At 45.6% G+C, this 21,396-nt stretch overlaps 1 protein-coding gene across 1 annotated transcript in view; it reads right to left on the bottom strand.

Moving 5' to 3' along the window:
* Positions 1-1,936: 1,936 nt before the first annotated feature.
* Positions 1,937-21,396, bottom strand: part of FAM174B (family with sequence similarity 174 member B) — a 30,709-nt gene continuing 11,249 nt past the window's right edge. Inside the window, exons 2-4 of the mRNA XM_041468911.1 lie at positions 17,968-18,232; positions 10,891-11,022; positions 1,937-5,755 (exon numbers count right to left, since the gene is read on the bottom strand). Coding sequence (XP_041324845.1) covers positions 5,752-5,755; positions 10,891-11,022; positions 17,968-18,232 — 401 coding nt within the window. The 3' untranslated portion in view covers positions 1,937-5,751. The remainder of the gene's footprint in view (positions 5,756-10,890; positions 11,023-17,967; positions 18,233-21,396) is intronic.

Below are 21,396 nucleotides of genomic sequence, written 5' to 3'. Positions count from 1 at the left end.
CCTAGAAACCAGCTTTATGCCTCCTAAACCATCAAAAACGACATCTGGATTTTTAACACCCTTTGCTTCTTAGCTTTAAAAGCAATGGCCACGCCTTCCATGCTGCTTTCTTCTGCTGAAGAGTTGTTTTCCATGAATTAGAAGTACTGTTTTGAAATATATTTGGCTCATCTAACATGCTGTGAGCAAAAGGCCATGGAAGAAGTGAGCCAGCCTGGAGTGGGTGTCTGTCTGAAACCAGAGCTAGAAGAGTTTCTGGCCTCTTCAAAATTGGCAATTGCCAGCTGATAGGGAGATTAACTATCCTCAGTGTTTCTGTGCAGCCTAGTTACAGACTACTCAGTCTTAAGCAATTAGAGCTGCTCTTGTTTCACACTCTTAATAGAGCTCGTTGTCAGGCATGATTCCAATCATCTCAGTGCTCAGCTCCTGTCTCTGATAGCATCTACCACACATCACTGACAATTTTGCAGTTATCAGTATCACGGCATCCAAAGATCACTGGCACTGAGACACAAGGAAGACACCCCCCTCGCTTTTTCCAGGGTTATAAATGTGAATTAGCTCTGTTCACTTAACCTCACTCCTGCACAGACTCACCAAGAAGAGCAGCAGCTTGTACGAGGGTGGTAGCAGCCACCCACGGCAGAGGGGAAGCTGTGTTGTACTCTGGCCCATGCAGAACTCTTCCAGATACTGCAGAAACATCCCCTTAATGGGATTCATTTAGGAAAAAAATATATTAAGACTTGCCTGAGAAAATCTTTGTTGCAGCTTTGGGCTTTCCCATGTCAAAATTCAGGAAGGGCTAAGCTGAGCCTTGCCCTTCCTCACACAGCCTCAGCTGCAATCACCTTCATCAAACTCAGCTCTTCAGCTCTTACTTAGGTAATAATTTCCACAGGTCATTTGCTCGTCTTCCACTTGAGACCCCTTCAGAAAGGCAAGTACACCAGCGACTGCAGCCTCTGCCTTTTGTTCTGTCACATCCTCACTGCTGCAGCCTGTGCTAAGAGCAGCCTGTCCTGCTTAGCCAGCGTTAGGCTAGGGCTCACCTTGAGGGGTCTTAGAGCTTCCTACACAGACCAGCTTAGCTGCTCAGCTGGCTCAAGGCTGACAGCGTTTTTTTGGGTATTTTGAATTAGATTGAGCTTCACTTTGCTGGCAGGACATAATTCAAAAAGCAGAGGTGGGACAGCAGCTGCCTCTTGTCTGCAGCACTGAATTACTCTTAGACTGGTCCTGAAGAGATGAAGACATCAAGGCAGAGAAATCATGGCAGAGGAGAGAGGTAGAGCTAATCATGCACAGGGTGCTGGACCAGTCTGTCCTGTAGCTGCTCCAGAGCCCAGAAGTGTCTGCTCTCCATATCCAGGAGGAAAACAGTCCCCTGAGAACTGCCAAAAGTGTGGAACAAGCAGCCTCAGACTGCCCTGATCCTTATCACCAGCACTTCAGCGTCCTGCCATGCCCCGAAAGCCGCAAGGCAAAATTGCTTCAGAGATGGGCAACTTCATCAAGCAAGTCTGGAGGGGAAGGAAAGCAGCTGTGGTGTGACCTGGCCACCCCAGCGAGGGGACAGGGCTTGGCCCAGGCTGCTCATGTGGCTCCAGTTTGTGGGCTCTGGGGTACCAAACACCTCATAAAGCCAAAGGCACTGAGATCCCTCCCCTATTGCAGAGGATTCTGCCTTTGGATCCCAGCAGTAAGCCCAGCTTCCTGATGGTTGATGGGGACCTCGTGTGTTTAAACATATTCCTCTACCATGCTGCTAAAACCAGTTTTCCCCCTTGTCAGGCCCTGATTCAGAGTCACAGGACAAAGGGACTTGCAACCCTCTAATAATGGAGCACACAGGAGCTCTGACATCCACCTCGTTCCAAAAAGCATCAGCCCTTTCTCTCTCCTGCCTTAAACATAACACACAGCACAGGGATTTCAAGAACACGTTTAATGATGGCAGTTTCTACTGAAACACATGAAGTCCATTCAAACGCAACCAATTTTTCCTTAAAAAGAAGCTTTGGTCACAATGACAAATTCTTTTTAAAAAGAACTTCAAAGCAATTGCACAAAACTGAACACATGGTCCTGATACCTCCTCACACACAAACTGCAGCAGCAGAAACTCACCTAGCAAGGAAAAATCTTTAACAAAAACCACAGCCCATCACCCTGCAGAGATTATACTATGTACATGGAATTAGAGGGAACAGTTATGAACAAAGTGTTTGAGTTAATTAGTGTCTATGTGTTCAAGCTTCATTAGTGCCTGTAGACTGTTACAACTAAGTTTGGTCTTAAGATAAACACTAGGGGATCACAGAGTCAGTGTGCTAAACAAGTGTTCGCAGTCATCTCTGCAATTTCCAGGGAACAAAAGAGGGAAAAATGCAAATACAAAGCTATCTGTGTACTTAGTTCTGCAGGTAAGCATGGCACACTGATTTCTGGCTTCTCAGGTGTAATCTCTGGTGACAGGGCTGTGGCTGGAGCAAAGCAGCTGCAATTCTGTGCAGGGTTTTCCCTCCACATGCACAAAGGGAAAAGCCTCTGACTCACACACTCTGTTTGCCTCAGCCAGGAGCTGGAGGATTCTGTAAGCAGTAAGTGAGCTACAGACAGACAGCTGTAATAACATTTCTGTTTTCATTTTCTGTAACAAAAAAATATGCCTTTTAAAATGCTCTTGAACAAAGCAAGTTTGACTACGCAACACAAAATAGCAGCAGATACTAAGACACGTTACAGTCACAGATTAAATCCGCAGTGTAAAATACACAGAACATTAAGGTAAAAAAACTCATGTAGTGGTTAATGGCTATTTCTTCTCTGATGAACTCCTATAACTACCTGAACCAAACAGTTCAAATTATTAAAACTATGTTTTAAACTGATTTCTACAATTAAAAAAATATTCATATATATACTATTAGATGAGCCACGTCAAGTGCTCTTAAAATCTTAACTAAATATAGCTATAGAACATTTAACCAGACACTTTAAATCACATACAGCAAGTTTCGTAGAGGTAAACATTGCCTCACATTTGCAACAGCAACTGAGTATCAGACAAAGCATTTGGATTATTTTCATGACTGTGAGCAACTGGTCAGGTTGACCTTTATTTTCCAACAAGCAGCTGCTGCTTCCCTATAAGCACTTTTTAGCTTATGGCACACAGTTTGGGACTTCCTCAAGGAGCCAGGAAATCCCAGCTGCTGTTGAGCACCTCCATCTTCAACATCTTAAATACCTGGTCCCTGTCCACCATTGAGATTTGGCCATGTTGTGAAAATAGTGGGATTTTTTTGTTTTTTTTTTTTTTTAAGCAAGGGGAGCAGAAGGCCTTTGCCAGACTAACTCAGCAAGTGACCTGAAGCTGCTGGAAAAACTGATTTCAAGAACTGACTTGCTCAGAAGGCATCATGAATATTTTCTTCTCGTCTCTCTCCTACATAACTTGGTCTTGCCTTTCTTTTGTGCAAAGAGATGGTTTCATTCCCTCTCTCCACTCTTGAGAGTGCCTGATGCTCAGCTTAATGAGTGTGGCAGGAGAGTGGGCATGAACACGTTGCCATGGTGCCTGCACAGACAGGGCAGCCACCTCATCCTGTCCCCTCCTTCGGCAAATGCCAACAGAAGCTTTTAACCTCCCTCTCTCCTCTCAGCATTGCCACTTCTCTGACTTCAAAAGGGCTTGGTCTGCCCACGAGGTTCAATTCCCAGCCTTCAATTTTGCAGCCCTGAAGAAACCCAGTATTTCCTTCTGGGGCATCCAGCCTAGAGCCTGAAACCTGTTTTACTGAGGTGAGGAAAGAGCTCCAGACCTCACCTGAGAGCTCCAGACCTCACCTGAACCTACAGCATCATTCTACTCTCTGCTCCCTGTGGCTCCTGCCAGCCAGAACAACCTGCCCAGCCCATCCTCACCTCACAGCTGACAAGTCAAATATTGCTTGGTAACAGAGGCACAGAATGACTCAAACTATTCCATGAATGAAAATAACAGAGCATTTTATATTGCCTTGATGACTAATATTAACACAACAGTCTGCTTTGGGATTTTTCCATCCAGGCTGAGTTGGCTGTCTGCAAAGCCTTTGCTGAGTCACAGCTAGGGTGACTGTGGTATGGCAGCTGCTGGGATGAATGCACAAGGCTGCTGGAAAGGAAAAAAATTCCCCTTCACCTCCTTTTACTGACTGAAGGGCCGAGGGGAACCACACAGAACTGGCACAGGTCGTGGTATCAAGACAAAGCAGTTTGGTTTCTCAACAAGCCTCAAATCTCAATAGGGCTTTAAAAAAACAGATAAAAATCCCAAAAGTGGCAGCTTGCTACAAGGCTGGTGCTTTGCCAGAAACTGCAGTCTCCTTGAGGGATTGCAACTGCAAGGCTGGGAGAGGGTCAAGCAAACAGTGGGACAATCCTAAAACAATTGGAAAATATGCATTCCCCAAGAAAAGCAAGGTTTCAGCCAGCTTAAAAACCCAAAATAGAAGGTGTTAAGGAGTGCAGTAAACAGCAAAGTCTGAAACTCATCTGTGGTTACTCTAACGGAAAACCACAAAGTAAAGAAAGTAACCCAGTTAGGTTTGCCCTTTGCACCGCTGGCCTGGAATGCCTGGATGCCTGTGGTCTCCCAAACCCAACCTTTCCAGATGCAGCAATCTAATTCCCACAGTGTCATCCCACAGCTCTGACCTCTGCAGCACAAAGCACAGCAGGAAACAACAGCTAAAAATCGTCCTTGAGTTAAATGAGCTTTGTCAAGCAGGTAGTAAGGGAAAACTTCCAGTTTGACAGAGAATAAGATCACTTACATGAAGCTTCCATGAAAAATAAGACATGTTGTCTCTGCAATCCAATCATTCCACATGAGGACTTACTTTGCTTAGAAAAAGGTAATGAATTGTAGACAAGTTACAGTCAGCACAGGACAGTACAAAACACTGGTTTTACTCCCAGTGGAAGGGCAGAAAATTACAAAAATATATCTTCTTTAATCCAAGATTGTTGTAGTTTAGAGCATGCCTGATTCTTCCTATTTCCCTGTGGTCTCACTTACTGAAGTTGATCTGATCAGAGCTCCTTGGGACAATGAGAGTGTCATCATGAAAACTTAGTGCAATTGTTGTTTAAAAAAGAAAATCAGTAGCAAGTCAAGAAAATTTCCTACATGAGTTGACCTCCCAACCCCTTCCCACCCAAACCCTACACCAAACATAGTGTGGCATTTCAGCATGGCTTACATTTTTACCATCTTAAGTCCTAAGTCACCTCTGTAAGGCCCAGAAATACTTCTAGATTTTTTTTTTAAACACATGATCTGTTTAACAATGACTGAAGTTTAACAGCGACTGAAGTGTTGAATTATGATTTTAGAAAATAAGTCCTTGGGGCAGCTCAGTTTAATCTTCCTTGTCTTCCTCCTTCTGCAAAACTTATTTAGACCGTGAGGAGCTGCAACTTGTAATGCTTTGGTGACACTGCAGCCCTCCTAAAGCAAGAGAGCCCAGTTTGCAAAGAGGAACTCTGGTCATTCCAACGCAGGAGTTGGGACACCAGGGAGCCAAATGGTGCTGTTTTAGTCAGAAGATCCACAGTCTGCTGTACAAACAGCACCTCGAGGAGGTGAGGTTGTAGTGCTGCAGAGATGAAAGCCTCCCCTTTCACAGTTATGGGTTCAGCAGGTCCCTCGACAGCAGAATGATGTCTTGCAGGGCACTGGTGCTCCACGGAGCTGCTTTACCTGGAAAGCAGAAGAATTAGCACAGCTGGAGATTTGCAATTTAAATTACTCACAGGCAGAGATGAAAATCCATGTGTGAAGTGGAGAAAAAAAAATCACAACAGCCAGAAAGGAAAAGGCACTGGGATTGCCACTGATTCCAGCAGTTTGTGTATCTGGTGGCAGTGATGGGATGTTAGTGCCATGCCAGAAAAGAGATACTGAGGGAAGACAAAAGCAGAGTCAGATGAGAGAAAGGTCAGATGCTGGAAGATCCTGTGGCCAGTCACTGTGCAGAGCAGAGAAGGGAATGTGCACAGGGAGGCTCATGAAACTGCATTCTGCACCTCACAGCTTTTACACACCAGTGCACCCCTTACCCATCAACACACATGGACCATCCTCCTTGCTGTGGATGTGCCTCCTGACACCCTCACTGCTTCAGGGTTCAGAAAAATCTTAACAGGAGCCTGTTACACTGCAGGAAGGAGGCAAGAGCCCTCCCACAGGACTGCAAGAGCAGCAGAACATGTGCTCTGCAACAACTATCACACTAGCATCAGGAAAGAACTGGCCTTCAAAACCCAGCAAAAATTGCTTTTTGACTATCTCTTTTTCTCCCCTGCTGTGGGGCTATGGGAAATCCTTAACAGCAGCACCAAAGCTTTGGCAATTTGTTGTATTTATAGTGAGCTGCTGCCTGTGTTGGTGATTTGCACCCCCTTCAGATGAGGATAAATGATACCCCTCCATTTACACACAACTTGTCACTGCTGCCTGCTGGGGAAAAAAAAATAAGCTGCTATAAACGCCAGTACAATTCACTTGGCATCATCCAGAATTGCCTGCAGCTTTCAATGGAAAAAAAATCCATTAGAGCTGCTCCCTTGAGAGTGAACACCTCACAGTAACAAACGGAACAATTCCATGCTCCGTTCAGAGCTGCACACGCAGCCAGGATCTGGAAAGGATGTAGTCCTAGAGAAGGCACCAGTAGTGTAACCCATATTTTACAGAGACTCCCAAGACTTGGGTACATCAAAGGCTGAGCCCTGCAACTGTGCTGAAGATGTTTCTCTACAGTTCAATGCTATCAGTGTCTGGAAAAGGGATGAATCCAGAATCCAGCCCTTACATCTGGTGTATCTTTCGTCTAAAACATCCTGCAAGCTCTCAAAAGCCCTTTAGACCCACAGTGGTTGAATAAATATTCCTGTCCTCTTCCCTCAGCCTGCCACTGCTCCTTACACATAAATCTTTCTCCTTTCAAGAGCACTTTGGAAGATGCATTCCTAAACCACTTCTGCGTTCTGCCGGTGCTGCTGCTGCTGCTGTTAGAGGAAAAATGACAATCCACAGGGAAAACAAACTGAGGAATTCTACTCAGCTGACAGAAAGGACAGAGGCTTCAATCTGCCCCAAGAAAAACTTTCTATCTGTATTTATTTAGGAGCCTGACACCAGGACTGGCATTTAAATTCCAAGTTCTTTCCCCAGCTCTGGGCTGTCACATGGCACATATGGCCCTGGACAGTTGTGAAATTCCCCCAGCTGCGCCCAGCAAGCAAAGCAAGAGCAGAACTCGCTGCCTCCAACAGCTGCAAGTCAGCAGGGAGAGGAGTCACTGCTGATATCCCAGATTACTGAAGTGCTTTCAAAGCCTTTCATGTGCAAGGCGCCGCGGAATTTATTCAGAACCTGTTTTCAGTTTCCTATTGAAGCTGACAAGAAATCCCCCAATGAGCCTCGCTAGAGTTAATAAGCTTAACAAGCTAACAATTTTATTTACCTTTTCAGAAACTAGTTCTTTTTGCAGCTGTTTTAATCTCTTTTCTCTTATAACACAAAATAAGCAGAGTGCTCTGTGGTGGGGGATGGACACCAGTTTGTTGGGGATGTTTGCCTGTAACCTACTTTACTTCACTGCTCTCTGCTCAAGTATCCCTGAGTGCCAAATGCCTGATGAATCGATGGCTTAGCTCCATCACAGAGATCACAGAACCCGAGCAAATTCCCCCTGCCCTCCTGAAAGAAAGAGCTAAAGGAGCAAAGAGGAGAGGGAAATCTTCAAATCAAAATCTATTTCTAGGATGAGAAAAAGCACATATGGAGAGTGGGATCTAGCTTTCCACTAACTCATTTTTGAAGATGTGCAGCAAATCCCATCATAAAACCTGAAAAACCATCTGACATCTGGGAAATTATGACCAATGTAGTTCATATAGTCCAGGAATCAATGGGACAAGAATGCTTTTCGTCCTTCAGCACAGACTGAACTGGTGATCAAGAAACAAACACTCTTTCCATTTGTTTTCTTTGTGTAGCTTTTTAGTAATTTAAGAACAATTCCTGAACTATTTATCTAAATGCCTCCCTCAACAGCAGAGCAAATACATACAAAAACACACATATTAAAACAGTGGTTTCCATGAAACTTTTTAAGGAGGTATCAATGTCCAAGTGATCTGGCACTTTTACTCTGTGACAATCTTTTTTCTTACTTTCCACCTCTTTTCACACAGAAATTGTGCCTGCAGGATTAAAGGCCATTGACAGAGCTGCTTCCCTGCTGCTGGGATGAGGTTGCAAAGAGGGGATCTGATCCAGCACACATTTGACAGAGGCTGTAGTGGGTGGTTTTTGCATCCAAAGAAAGGACTGTGTTTGGGTAACATTTTGAAGTGGTCTTATTAGTCTGCCTTACTGGAGAAAGGTGGTTATTTCTTGTTGCTCCACTGCCCAAAGGAAGCTGGGGCGGGGGGGGGGGGGAACTACTGGGAGCCTAAAACTTTAAAGCCTTCTGAAAAAAAAAATAGAAAAAAATAGCAACGACCTTCATCCAACAGCCCAATTTACACTGTCTGCTGTTCTTTGATGCTTCATGTAAGACTGGAAACAAATCTGCACAAGGACAGAGCATTAAAGGAAAGAAAATTAACTGCACGAGAACCAATTGGAGAGGTAAATGTCGCTTCTCCCCTGTTGCTGCTCCACACCAACTGCCTTTTAATTAGAGAGCTGTTTGCATTACATGGGGAGAGAGCACAGAATCTCAATTACTCCCCCAAATACAGATGCAAGTGCCAGCACAGATCTTTCAGCAATGGGAGGGCATCTCATATAAACCAGCTCAGAGCCTCCCACACCATGAATACCAGCTTGGGGGGCAGGGGAGGACTGAGGCAGATACACCAGAGAAGACCTGTTGGAAGTTTGTTCCCTGACTCCCTGTGGGCAAGTCTGAGCTGCCCTTTTTGCAGCTCTATCCTTCTCTTTCTATCTGAACACAAGCACCTATGAAAAAAGTCTTGACTAGTTCAATGGGATTGTCAATGGTCAAACTCAGCAACTCCAATTTGCAAAGGAGTCTCTTTACTGGTGACAGGATTTGTAAACTGTTTGGGATATACTCTCCAAGCTGCACAAAGGAACCAGAGAGCTTGACACCTTCCACAGCAAATGTATCCTCAAAGCTTTCCCAAAATCAGCACTGCTAAGGGGCTGTCTGTAAGATGATCTTCCCCTCCAAAATGAGTAGCTCTGTTTAAGCTAAACAAAAGAATACCTGAAACAGCAAGGACTGCAGAAAACATCCAGTTTAATAGCTGTTGCACTGTGGCAGAAAGGAGGAAATCCCACAGCTGAAAAGAGAACTGGTTGGCCAAGAACAGGGACCCAGGATGAGCTGATACCTTCAGTGACAGTGGCAGAGTTCCTGCTCCAGGGAAGCAACATCAGATAACACAAACACAGCTCTCAAGAGACAAATGGTCTCCAGCAAGCTCTCTTTGTTCATCCACTATTTCACTTTTAAACATCTTGTCCTGAAGCACTGCCATGATTGAGATTATTCTGTTCTCACTATTTGGGGATAAAACCCTCAGATCCCATTTTCCAAAAGTTCACAGAGAAAGTATGGAGTTAAAAGGAAAAGGGTGGGACATGGTGGCTGTTTAAATAGTCATGGCAACTCAGATCTCTGCACTCTGGGTTTAACAAAGCTCGATCCTAAAGTACAAACTGCACAAGCTGAAATTATCAGAGCAAACAGAGGGCAGTTACAGGGAACAGCAAGTCAGGTAAGTACTGATAGGAGTCTTCTAAATAAGAACTAATTGTTTACACACAAAGGCTTGACTCACACCCTTCATTGTTTCATGGCTCTCAGCTATTTCCTGATTTTTATGGAGAGCTAATGCAGTGATTTGGGAAACAACCAGTGGAGCATATGGTGGTGTGTGGTTCAGATGTTGGCACACATGTGCTCAGAGCAGATGTGGTGTTCCCCCTTTTCCAAAGTTAGGAGATGGGCAATGTGAGTGAAGTCTGTAAAATCTCCAGTTAGAAGTTGTCAAGATCTGCATTTTTATAATTAGGAGAGCTTATTTCAGCCAAAGTAGGACAGATTTTAGAGTAGGCCTTATTTGGATGAGAACACAACTTGAATAGTGCGGATGGCTTGATGCAAACAAAAATAAAAGATGCAGATACCCTGATGCCATAAATCAACAAGCAGTATCTTTATGTGCTGAGCTGTTGCCATAAATCTTCAGGCCCAGAATAGGCAGCAGAAGTTTGGGGTTGTCACACCACTTCCATCTCAAAAAGACAAACATATTTAAGGAAAGTTTGTTGCTAAGGGGTAACTGCTAACAGCATCAGTGAGGGCCCACAGTCCTCTCTGTCACAGACCAACTCAGGAGCACTCTGGTACAAATCCTGTGGAGATTCATTCTGATTTTCCTCCCAGGCTCACAGCCTGGGAAAGAAGCCCTGGATCCACAACCCTTGATCCACAGCCCTCCATCCAGTGTGAGCACACAGGAACTGCCAGCAGCTGCCCGAGAGGGGAAGTTCAGTCTGTCAAACGCTGTCAGCTCTTTGGGACACGTGTATCCCGTTGTGCTGCTCTGCAGGGGAAACAGGAGTGCAGACAGCCTGGGGTAGTGACAGGGCTATTGCAGGAGCAGGGGAGGACAGAGCCGTGTGTGCTGGGAATAGGCCAAGGAGTGTAAAGGAAAGGGATAATGCTTGGGTAAAGAGGGAGACTGCGACTGCCTCATCCCTGCCAAGTTAGCCCAGCAGAGAAATAAAAGAGCTGTTTTCACTAACAAGAACTCAGTGAGCAAGTCTAACTGGACGGATGGCAGCAGTACCTGTATTTCACATCAAACACTGTTGAGTCTTCGTCCTCGTCGTCTTCTTCATTCAGAGGAGCCATTTCTACCCGCTCGGCCGGGGTGGTGATGATGTCGTACTTCCTGGTCTTCTTAATCCTCTTGCCAGACCTGAAACACAGAGGTGGGAAAGACTGCCTTTATACATTCCTTGGAGGGGTTACATGCATTCCTTGGAGAGGCTGAAGCTGCTCCCACCAGCTCTGACTCTGTTGGATTCAGACTCCCTAACAGGAACACTGCAGAACCAGCCTCTGTTCCCTCCTGCTGCCTTCCCAAGGCCACTCTTGGTGCCTGTGTGTGGAGCAGTTCCTCGTCAGCTGCAATCCAGATCAATGACAGTCTTTCCACTGCTGACAAACCAGAGATGCTCTGGCACCCAGGGACGGCACACGAACACCGCAACCACCACGTGCTCCTGCTGCCACACTCAATAAGTGAGACAAGGGCTTAATCAGCTGAAGCAGCCACTGGTTTAGTGAACATGTTCAGATGAGAAAGCACAGGTTAAGCCCTGCTGAGCCATAGGAATGTTCTAGGCAGGATTAGGAGCAAGGAGGTGATGCTGTCTGGGTACAAAATTGCCTGGTCGCTTTCCTTACAGTCAGGCCAAGCTCAGGACTCACAGCAACAACCTTGACTCTCACCTGAAGCAGTTTCAGGCTCCATCTGTGCAGGTGCTATGAAAAATAATCAACCACTGTTCAAAGCTAACTGTACCTACCACCTCTCCTCCCACAGATGCCAGCCTTACCTTCCTCTGTAAATGGAGATGCTCACACACCTGCACATCCCACGGTTTTGACAGATCTATTTTCTAACACTTTCAATTAATAAACACTTTGTGTGTGGCTTTTCAACTTATTCTCTGCCTCTAGCTTGAATTGTGTGGGTTCTTTTTTTTTTTTACTTCACCTACTGTTTTCATACATACTAGGAAGGTCACACTGCTCATGCATGAATGCATTTTTGTGATTATACATTCAAGAACGTGTTGATGTGTACTCGGCCAGCCTTCGGGCAGAAAAGTGGATGATTTTGGTTAACAAAATGCAGAACTTTCCCCTACACCTTTTAGCAAACAAAACTGCTACCTGCCAAGCATGACAAGGGAGCTGGTGCAGGCACAAGCAAGCAGCCCAGCAGATTTTTTGTAATCACAGCTAGTGCTCTGAGCACATCCCAAGTGCACTTTTACCACCAAGAAGCCTTGCCCTGGCACATCATGCGAGGTGTGCTGGATCCAAAAGCACAGCTTTTGCCTCAAGAAGTCTTTAAAACAGTTACAAAGCAACAGGAACTGGGGTATGAGCACTGCAGAGACACTGGACTCCAGCCCTGAGTGTGCATCTCCGCCACAGGGATCCCTTCTAAGCTTAAAGTTAAGGAAACTTAAATCAGTGACCAGCTCTGATGTGGAAATCTCAGTATCTTTGCCAAGCACTGCTTTTGGGCAGTAGTCCAAGGCTGAACAAACAGGTCCCAGCCCTTGGGATGAAGCAGTTTGCATCTCTTCCCTGTTCTAAAGGCTGAGGTTGCATCAGGAGTGAGGAGAAAGTCACCTCCTGGTCTAATCTTTAGAGCTATCTGTGCTGCTGTGTCACGCAGAGCACGGGGTGGTTTGTTCTTTTACTGCTGTTGTTGAAACAAGCAATTTTATATCCAGTACAGTAGGACTCTTAACCCAAACACTTGAAAATCCTTTTGAAACCACTTCTCAGTTACTCTGCTTGCCTGCTAAGAACTAGTAGCAAAGTGATGGAGGGAGGTCTCCTCTTGCAAGTACAACATTGTTTTTACATGAAATATTGACTCATGCTGGGAAGCCTAAACATAGACCAAGACTAACCCGTCAGAACTAACCAAGCACAGCCTCACTTACCACTTTGCACTCACATACAGGCTACAGGAGGTTTCCATGGGTTCCATTTAAGATCCTACCCAAGTATCAGGCCCACTTTACTAAGACCCCTCCTCCCTCATTCCCTCCATTAGAAAATGTAACTTGTTCCACAGAGCTCATCTTAAAACTGTTAATAATGGAGTGGTTGAAGAAATTACTGCAGAACAGATATTTTTAGAAATGGGAAACTAGAATCCTTTTGCCTCCAGCCATTAATTAGTCTATTTGGGCTGCATTTTTAAGAGGACCTGGAGCAGAACTCACTGTACAGTGATCTAATAATCCCCACAACCTCACTTAATGATGGTACTCATCTAGGATAGGGAGGAAGCTCATTTTGCTGCTGGTTTTTGGCTAAGCTGTTACAACCAGTTGTTTGCCATTGATAAGACAAAAAGGTCTTTCCCTCCCACCCCTTTCTCAATCCATTCCACCCCAGATTATCTAGCTAATTTGCCATTAATCTGCTTTCCAGCAGTCCGTTTTCACGTTTGCCCATTTGCATAACTCCCCCAGGCTCCATAAATAACAGAAGAATTACTTGAGCTAACTTTGCAGGAAAGCCTTGGGAGTTTCCCTACATGCCTGTCAGGAAACTGTTTCACATTAAAACTCCGGAACCTCAGTGGGATCCCTGTAACCATCAGCAATGACAGCACAAAAAGGAAAAGCACTTTATTCAGCAGGTGGGACCAGGCAGCAGAGTCAGCAGAGCAGCACAGGGCAGGAACTACAGAATACAAATGTTTCATGAACTTTGAGACCTCCTGGACAGGATCAGGGCACATTAGACCTCATGGGCAAACAGAGCATCTCCTTTCCAGCCACATTCATTTTGTGGGGGTTTTTTAAAAGCAAACAAGCAGCATGCTGGAAGCTGTGGTCAGAGTGTGCACAGTGACAATGCACTCCCCAGGGTAGAAGTGGTTCTGAGTAGTTTAGCACAGAAAACCATCTTCCACCTTAAAAAATCCTGTTGCTTCTGCTGATTCAGCCACCCCCTGTAATTAGGAAGAAATGCTACAGGTCTTGCCCAGAATTATGAGAAGGAAAGAAAACCCAGGCTAACTGGGGGCAGAGATATGAACCTTTCACTGCAGACCCAGTGCTGAGGCACCACACACCACACCAGGGTCTGCCTGCTCCACCCCACATCCCTCTCCAGGCAGCAGGGAAGGACACACAGAGAGCAGAACGCTGCCTTTGTGGCTGTACTTTGACCAGAGGCTATTTTGATCAAGCACCAGTCATATGCAGCACTTCATCCTCCTTTCTGAGGCATCATGTGGTAGGGTAAGTGCTCGAATCAACTCACTGCTTCATTGTATTATTTACGCCTCTAATCTATTTTAGTCCACAACCCTGACATTCAAAGATGATTCTTTTCCTGACCCAGAGAGAGAGAGGTCTCTGCGTTTTTTACCTCCTGCTAAGAGATGTAGAGGGAGGGAAACATCCCCTGGAAAGTAAAAAAAAAAAAAAACAAAAAAAAAACAACCCAAAAAACCAAACAACTAAAAAAAATGCCTTATCCCTTCTAAGTAGAGTGCTTACTGGAAGTCTGATTAAGCCAGTCTCTCCTAGAACTGCAGCAATGTTACATGCAGAATGGAATCAGGACCAGTTTACTTCCTGTTAATGGACTCCCTTAGCAGTTAAAAAAAAAAAATGGAACTAAAAACCTCAGGAAACTACAGGTTTCCTACTAGCTGATTAATTAGATCAGCAATATTCCCTTCTTGTTGATCTCTCTGGGTATCTCTGCTCTCTGGATGGTGCTGTATACAACAAAGCTGAAGCACTAAGCCAAGTCCTCACGTGTTTTCTGGAGACGGGACATGTAGCAACAGGCCAAGGAGGAATGGTTTCCAATTAAAAGACAGCAGGTTTAAAACAGATACTAGGAATAAATTCTTTACAGTGAGGGTGGTGGTGAGGCCCTGGCACAACCTGGGACAGTGGAAAGTGTCCCTGTCCATGCAGGGGAGTTGAAATGAGGTGATCTATGAGGTCCCTTCCAACCCCAACTGTGATTCCGTGATTCCATGATCAATGCTGATGCCTGCCCGTGGCTTTCAACATGGGTCACAGATATATATGTTTTGAGGTTGGATATTTGGCTGATTTTGGGGTTTTTTCCTTCTCCACTTAACAGAATTTAATCAGTTTTTCTTTTCTGTTGCTGGCCGGAACATGCAGCCCTGTCTTTGCTGGAGTACTGTAACTGGTTATAATACAATTAATTTTAAATCAGTAAAACTCTCTGGGGTTAAGCCTTGGATGGCCTGGAGCAACTGTCCAGCTCATAGAACAAAGGGTCTTGTATCTTATGATCATGTGCTTGAACCTCTCTCGTCAAACTCATTTATACCAGTTTTGCTAATACTGGAAAACTAAGCTTAAAGTGGCTTTTAAAGAATAAATCAAAACTGAACAAGAAGAAAATTAACAAAGCAAAAAGATGAAAAATAAGCAGGTAGCTTTTCTGTAAGAATATAGATATACAGCAGCCTTTCCAGCCTGGATTCTGTTTGTTCAAGGGCAGGTCAAGACATGATGCAAACACTTACAGAGCAGAGTTCTCTGCAACTAAAGCTTTGGGTCGCTCTCAGCTGGAGCAAAAGTAATTTATCAGATTTCCCTAGAAGGCACACCATCCACCAGCACAGCTGGCCACATCTGAAAAACTGTGTTTCCTGTGAGCTGATCCCAAAAATTGCACTGCAATGGAAAGAACCGAGCTGCACCAGGGGAGAGAAACAGGGCAGAACATGGAGGTAAAAACAAAAAATCCAAAACACAGATCAAAGAGTGAGTTTAGCCACACACAGTCTGTGGCAAGACACTGTGTTTCTTCGTAATGCAAACTACCCAACTATTTGCTTGAGAATAACATGGAATTTGGTTTGTTGTGGAAATGGTTTTGGGTTGGGAGCATGCAGAGCCCACGGGTGTAGGAAAGAAAGCAAACCCAGGACTGAGCTTGCAAAAAAGAATAAATAAATAAATACTATAGCAAATTAGACCTTGCCACATGCAGACAAATAGCAAAGTCTGGGCTGGCCTTCACAGACCCCAGCAGCCACAGAGAGAAAGGAAATTCAGACAACTTTGGGTGATACCACATTCTGAACCACACAACCATCAGATGAATTCAGAGCATAACATTTCCAAAAGCAATAAAGAGGAATCTGAGTGTAGCCTTAAGAACTGAGCTGAAAGCAGGAGAAATATATCCATTCCTACTAAAAAAAAAAAAAAAAAAAAAAAAAAAAAAAAAAAAAAAAAAAAAAAAAAAAAAAAGGAATACCAATAGAAAAATATGTAAAAATGAGATGTATATAAAAAATAAAATGCATAAAATATTAATCCAATGCCTGTGACAAGTATCTGGCCAATCACTGGTTTATTTCATCTCTACAACTCATATAAAAGGATAATTTACTTCCAGCAACACAGAATAATTTCACAGTGAAAGTTTAATCAAAGATTGGATTTCAGGAAAATCTCTTTACTAGGAATCCATGACTCTTCAGAAAAAAAAATCACAATGTTTTTGACTAAGTGTGAACAAAGCTTGTATTCTGATCGAGAAAAGCTTTACATTTATTGAGGGTAAATCCCTTATCTCTCCTGCAACAGAATCTCCACTGATCTGTGTTGTCAGCTACAAGTGTGACACTGTACAAACATACCTGTTGGTATTCTTGTCTCGTTTGCAACTGGGATAACTGTTTACAAACAAGTGCTCTGTCAGATAAAGAAACATACTCAGAAGCCAATAGCTGCATTTTCCACTTCCCCAGCAGGTTCTACCAAAGATACACACGACATCTCAGAGGGTGTTTAACATATCTTTAATGCTGCATTAACTCTGATCAGCTGTATAATGACGACTTTGGCATGGGAGAGTAAATCCATCTTTCCCAAGGTGACTTTAACTTGGACCTGCTTTTGCTGATAATGGTATAGGGAAGGCCTTTAAAAGTTATCAGTTTGCTTTCTTTGGTTACCAATATTCAGCCAGGTCTCCTTGACACAAGATGCTGCTTTATACTCAGAAGAAACTGTGGCAAAGAAAATAAACTCTCCAAGATCACACAGAACCAGGAGTAGAAACTTAGTGCAGGATGAAAAGCCTTAGTTATAAACTTCCTAATTCTATCTCATATAACCTCTACCAATTCTGCTGTTCGTATGTGACAACTCCGTACATCTGCAGACATACTGATTTTTTAAAAAACCAAACACCTCTTCAACATTTTATTGGGCTCTCCCAAACCACATCACTTTATGAGCACGTTTATTTGCATTGCCTTTGCCAGCTGCTGCACACACTTAAGTAGAATACAGTGAAATGTCAATTTCTTCAGAAAGTATCAGCCCTGATCATTTTGGTTTATAGACCACACTCTGGAATACTACCATCGTGAACGCTGCCCTTCCTCCACGGAATTAGTTCAAAGTAGGAGAAGCAGGCTTTCAGCCATGCACAAAGGAGCTGCCTGAAGACAGAACAAGGAAGAATTTGCCAACTCCACCTGTTTAACTGCTCCTGTCACCTGAGCCATGGCTTCGCCTCCTGCCGCCGCCGGGCGCCAGCTGTTCCCGTCTCTTTCCGGCGGCCCCTGCCCAGCAGCCGGACACCGAGCCGTGACACTTCGCCATCTGGGCCTCATCTCCGGCTGGGAGAGCTCCGGCTTTGTGCGTTCCCATGGCGAGGCACCCCACGGCTCCTCGGGCACCCACGCCAGTGGCCCACCACCACCTCCGCCAACAGCCCCGCGTATTCCCACATGTTCCAGCCGAGTCTCACTCGTTTCGCTCCGTGCCCACGCCAGGGCCCGCCGTGGCCCCACGCAGCGGGTGTACCCCCGCTGGAAAACCTCACTTGGAGCCCAGCTCCTGCCCTGATTTCCTGCAGGAGCGGAGGAAGGCGAGAGCTTGCCAGGCCGGCGGCCCCGCACGCTCCCCAGGGGCCAGCCACACACGCCTTGCTTTACTCGGGCTTTGAACACATCACTAGCAAGTTATATAATATATCATTATCTGTAAGATACGTATAATATTTATAAATAATTAAAAAATAAAACAGGAGGGCCTTCCCCCCTCCGGCCCCTCGGCGGGTGCCCCCGATCGCGGGCGGTGCCCACCTGAAGACGCGGAGCAGGAGGCAGGCGATGAGCGCGGCCGTGAGCGCACAGGCCCCGATGACGGCGGCTTTGAGCGCGGAGAGGTCGCGGAGCATCGCGGGCACGGGGCTCAGCCGGGCCCCGCTGTGGTTGCCGGGGCCCGGCGCGGCGGGCGGGCGGCTGCCGTTCGCAGCCTCCGCTCCCGGAGCCTCCCGCGGCCTCGCCGCTGCCTCGGGCCCCGCTGCTGCCGGGGCCGGCGCTGCTCCCTCGCTCAGCACGAACAGTTCTTATTAGAGAGGATCCAGGGGAATGCGATGGTGGGGAAGGGTCTGGAGGGGCACTTGGTTGTTCAGCCTGGAGCAGAGGAGAGTGAGGGCAGAGCTGCAGCTTCTCGGGAGGGACAGCTCCGATCTCTGCTCACCCGAGGGAACCTGGACCTGGGTCGGGGAGGCTTGGGATGGATATTGGGAAAAGGTTCTTCACCCAGAGGGTGGGGGAACAGGCTTCTCCGGGCAGTGATCACAGCACCGAGCCTGACAGAGCTCAAGCAGCACTTGGACAACAGTCTCAGGCACAGGGTGGAACAGTTGGCATCTCCTGTGCAGAACCAGGAGTTGGACTTCGATGATCATAGTGGGTTGCCTTCTCAAAATTCTCTGATTCTGTGGCCACTTTTAATTACAACACACAACATCAGCCCAGCTGCAAAACAATCACAGGGTTCATGCTGCCACCAAACAGGGCACAGACCTCCTGAGCTGCTGGGTCAGCATGGCTCAGCTGCTACATCAACAATTCCTACATCAGATTTATGTCTTTTTGCCTTTTTGCTGATCACCAGGGCTCTGCTTCCAGGGTAATGTATTTACAGATCTTTCACATCTTTAAAAATGTAAGATGTGAGAAAATCTCAGCCATGGTTCTGCAAACCATCCTGGGGCACTGAGCATGAGTGGTGCCATCAGCCAAGCCAGTCAGGGAGCATAAATCATAGAATTATAGGAATCATAGAACTACCTGGGCTGGAAGGGAATCACAAGGATTACCCAACTCCTGGCCCTGCAGAGGACAGCCCCCAAAATCCCACCCGGTGCCCGAGAGCATTGTCCAAATGCTGCTGGTATTCTGTCAGGCTCGGTGCTGTGACCACCGCCCTGTTCCAGTGACCAGCCACCCTTCTCTAGATCCTCCACCATCTTCATAACCCTCCTTTGAACACTCTCTAATGGCTTTATATCCTTCTTATGTTGTAGCACCCAAAACTGCACACAGTGTTCGAGGCAAGGAGTAAATGAGGGAGCAAAGTGCCTGTGCCACAATACTGCCAAAAAAACAACTTTTGCTTTCAGTGTTCAGTATTAGCAAGAGCTTCATCGCTGCTAAATAGTTGTATGTGGGGAGAAGGGCAGGTTGGCACTGAAATGATGTGAAACAAAGGGGAAAGATGAAAGAGCTGATTTCTGTCCTATTAATCTCTGCACTTCACGGCTGGCAGGGCAGGGTATGATCGATATTATATGTGTGACTAAGCCTTGCAGGAGATGAGAGAGGTGTATTCCTGCGGGCAGTGTCCCTCCAGAGAGGTGGCAGTGGAATAATGCCTGGTTCATTGGCCTCCCTGGCCAATTGGGATGCTCTATCAAATGCCACCCACTTGGTAATAAAAGCATCCTGTGTGTTTTGCAGGAAATTCTTTGGGATGAGGAAATTTTGACATGGACACTGTGCAGAAGGCCCCCTAGACCGTCTGAATTGGGCATTGTTCCGAGTTTATTTCATTGCTGACTTTTGTGCAGTTTCCCAGTTTCCAACATGGGGCCTTGGTTTATTTCTGTTCAGAAAAAAATAAAATAAATAAATCAGTAAAAATTCCATCTGGGCTGGAGGTCAGATTGGTGGTGCAGGCTATTTCCCAAACACTGGTGTGAGCGCTGCTCACATGAGTTATCATTTGTAAACACTGACCCTGTTGCTGGCCCTGCCTGTTCTGTTTGCCAGCTGCTGCCCGCCCTCTGGCAGATCCCTCTGGCATTCATCCTGGCAGAGCAGTGCTTCCCCATAGGAGGAGGGAAGATGTGTAAAGGACTTCCAAAACAAGAACCACCTCCCACAGTTTGAGTGAATATATCGGAGGTGAAGAGCCATTAACACAACAGTTTGGAGAGCATAATTTGTTTCAAGTGGCTTCAGGATTTCTTGTTTTGGTTTGGCGCTTTTTTTTGTAGGTTTATTTTTTTTTTCTCCTCAGATCTTTACTGATATTTCCCATGTCATTTGCCTAATTTGGGAATCATTCCTGGGTCCTGGTCTGGAATGTGGGATTTCGCAACTCTGTTCTTCAATGACATCATGTGGTTTGTTCTGAACACAGCAGTAATAAATGAGAGCAAGGGGACTTTACCAGCCCTTCTATAATAAACATTTTATCTGAACAGTCATCTTTTGGGGATCTGAACTAGTTTGTGGGGCTTAGATTTTACCTAGTAAGTAATGTTTTCCATGTATGTAGGACAAAGAGTCCCACATGGTTAACAAGGAAGGATCTTGGTTTCATCTCCCCCTTGGCAGTGGTGGCTGTGAAAGCCAGCGCTCCCGAGAGCTTTGGTAGAAGAACACGGCTTTGAGAAATCGAGAGGAAGTTCAGACAGTAAAAAATGCAGAAAGTATTTGGTTTCCCCTCCGATGGAGCTTGTGTTTCATTCCTGACACAAACACACTCCTGGAGGAGAAGGCTCTGCAGGTTGCAGGGGTGGGAGTTGGTGTGGCTTTTCTCCCTGCTGAGTTTTCTTCCCATTTACACCTGTTCGGTGTCATTACAAGTTGGAGCTCTCAGCAGCAATTGCACTTTCTGTAGAAGAGTCTGTGCTGGCTAAATAGAAGTGTTTCTGTATGCAATTGCTTCTGGGAATGGCAGATTTTTGTATTTATGGATGCCTGATAGAGGAGCAGCCCTGTTTGTGGGGAAGGCTCTTCATGCACTGCTTAGCAATGCATACGAAGCTCGGGCTGCCCCTTTCTTTGTGCTCTCAGATGACCTCCAGGCAGCACCCAGATGTATTTTTAGCTCTCAGAATAGGGGGAAATTTGCAAGAAATTGTGCAGAGGAGAAATAAGCAAAGGAGTGGAAGCTGGCTCAGTCGTCAGATTTAGGCAGGCTGGATTTGCAGGAAGAAATAAGTGTTGCTGTGAGAGAAATGAAATGTGTACAAAATGAGGCAAACTACATTCCCAAGGATTTGCTGCAGAAGTAATACACCTTCTGGAAAAGACCAGGGTCCAGTAAGGAAGGAAATAAAATGGAGCTGGTAAGACATCTGTGCTCCATGAGCCCACCTCTGACATCTCAAAACCAAAAAGCCAGGCTACTAGCAGAGATATAAATTCAAGGAGCAATCACCTCTCCATCAGAGGATGTTTGAGCTTGGATGTCAGACAAGAGAGCACAGGGTA

This window comes from Pyrgilauda ruficollis, unplaced genomic scaffold, assembly GCF_017590135.1.
Source record: "Pyrgilauda ruficollis isolate IOZ18807 unplaced genomic scaffold, ASM1759013v1 scaffold23, whole genome shotgun sequence".
NCBI lineage: Eukaryota > Metazoa > Chordata > Aves > Passeriformes > Passeridae > Pyrgilauda > Pyrgilauda ruficollis.
This window is presented reverse-complemented; position numbering and strand designations above follow the sequence as displayed.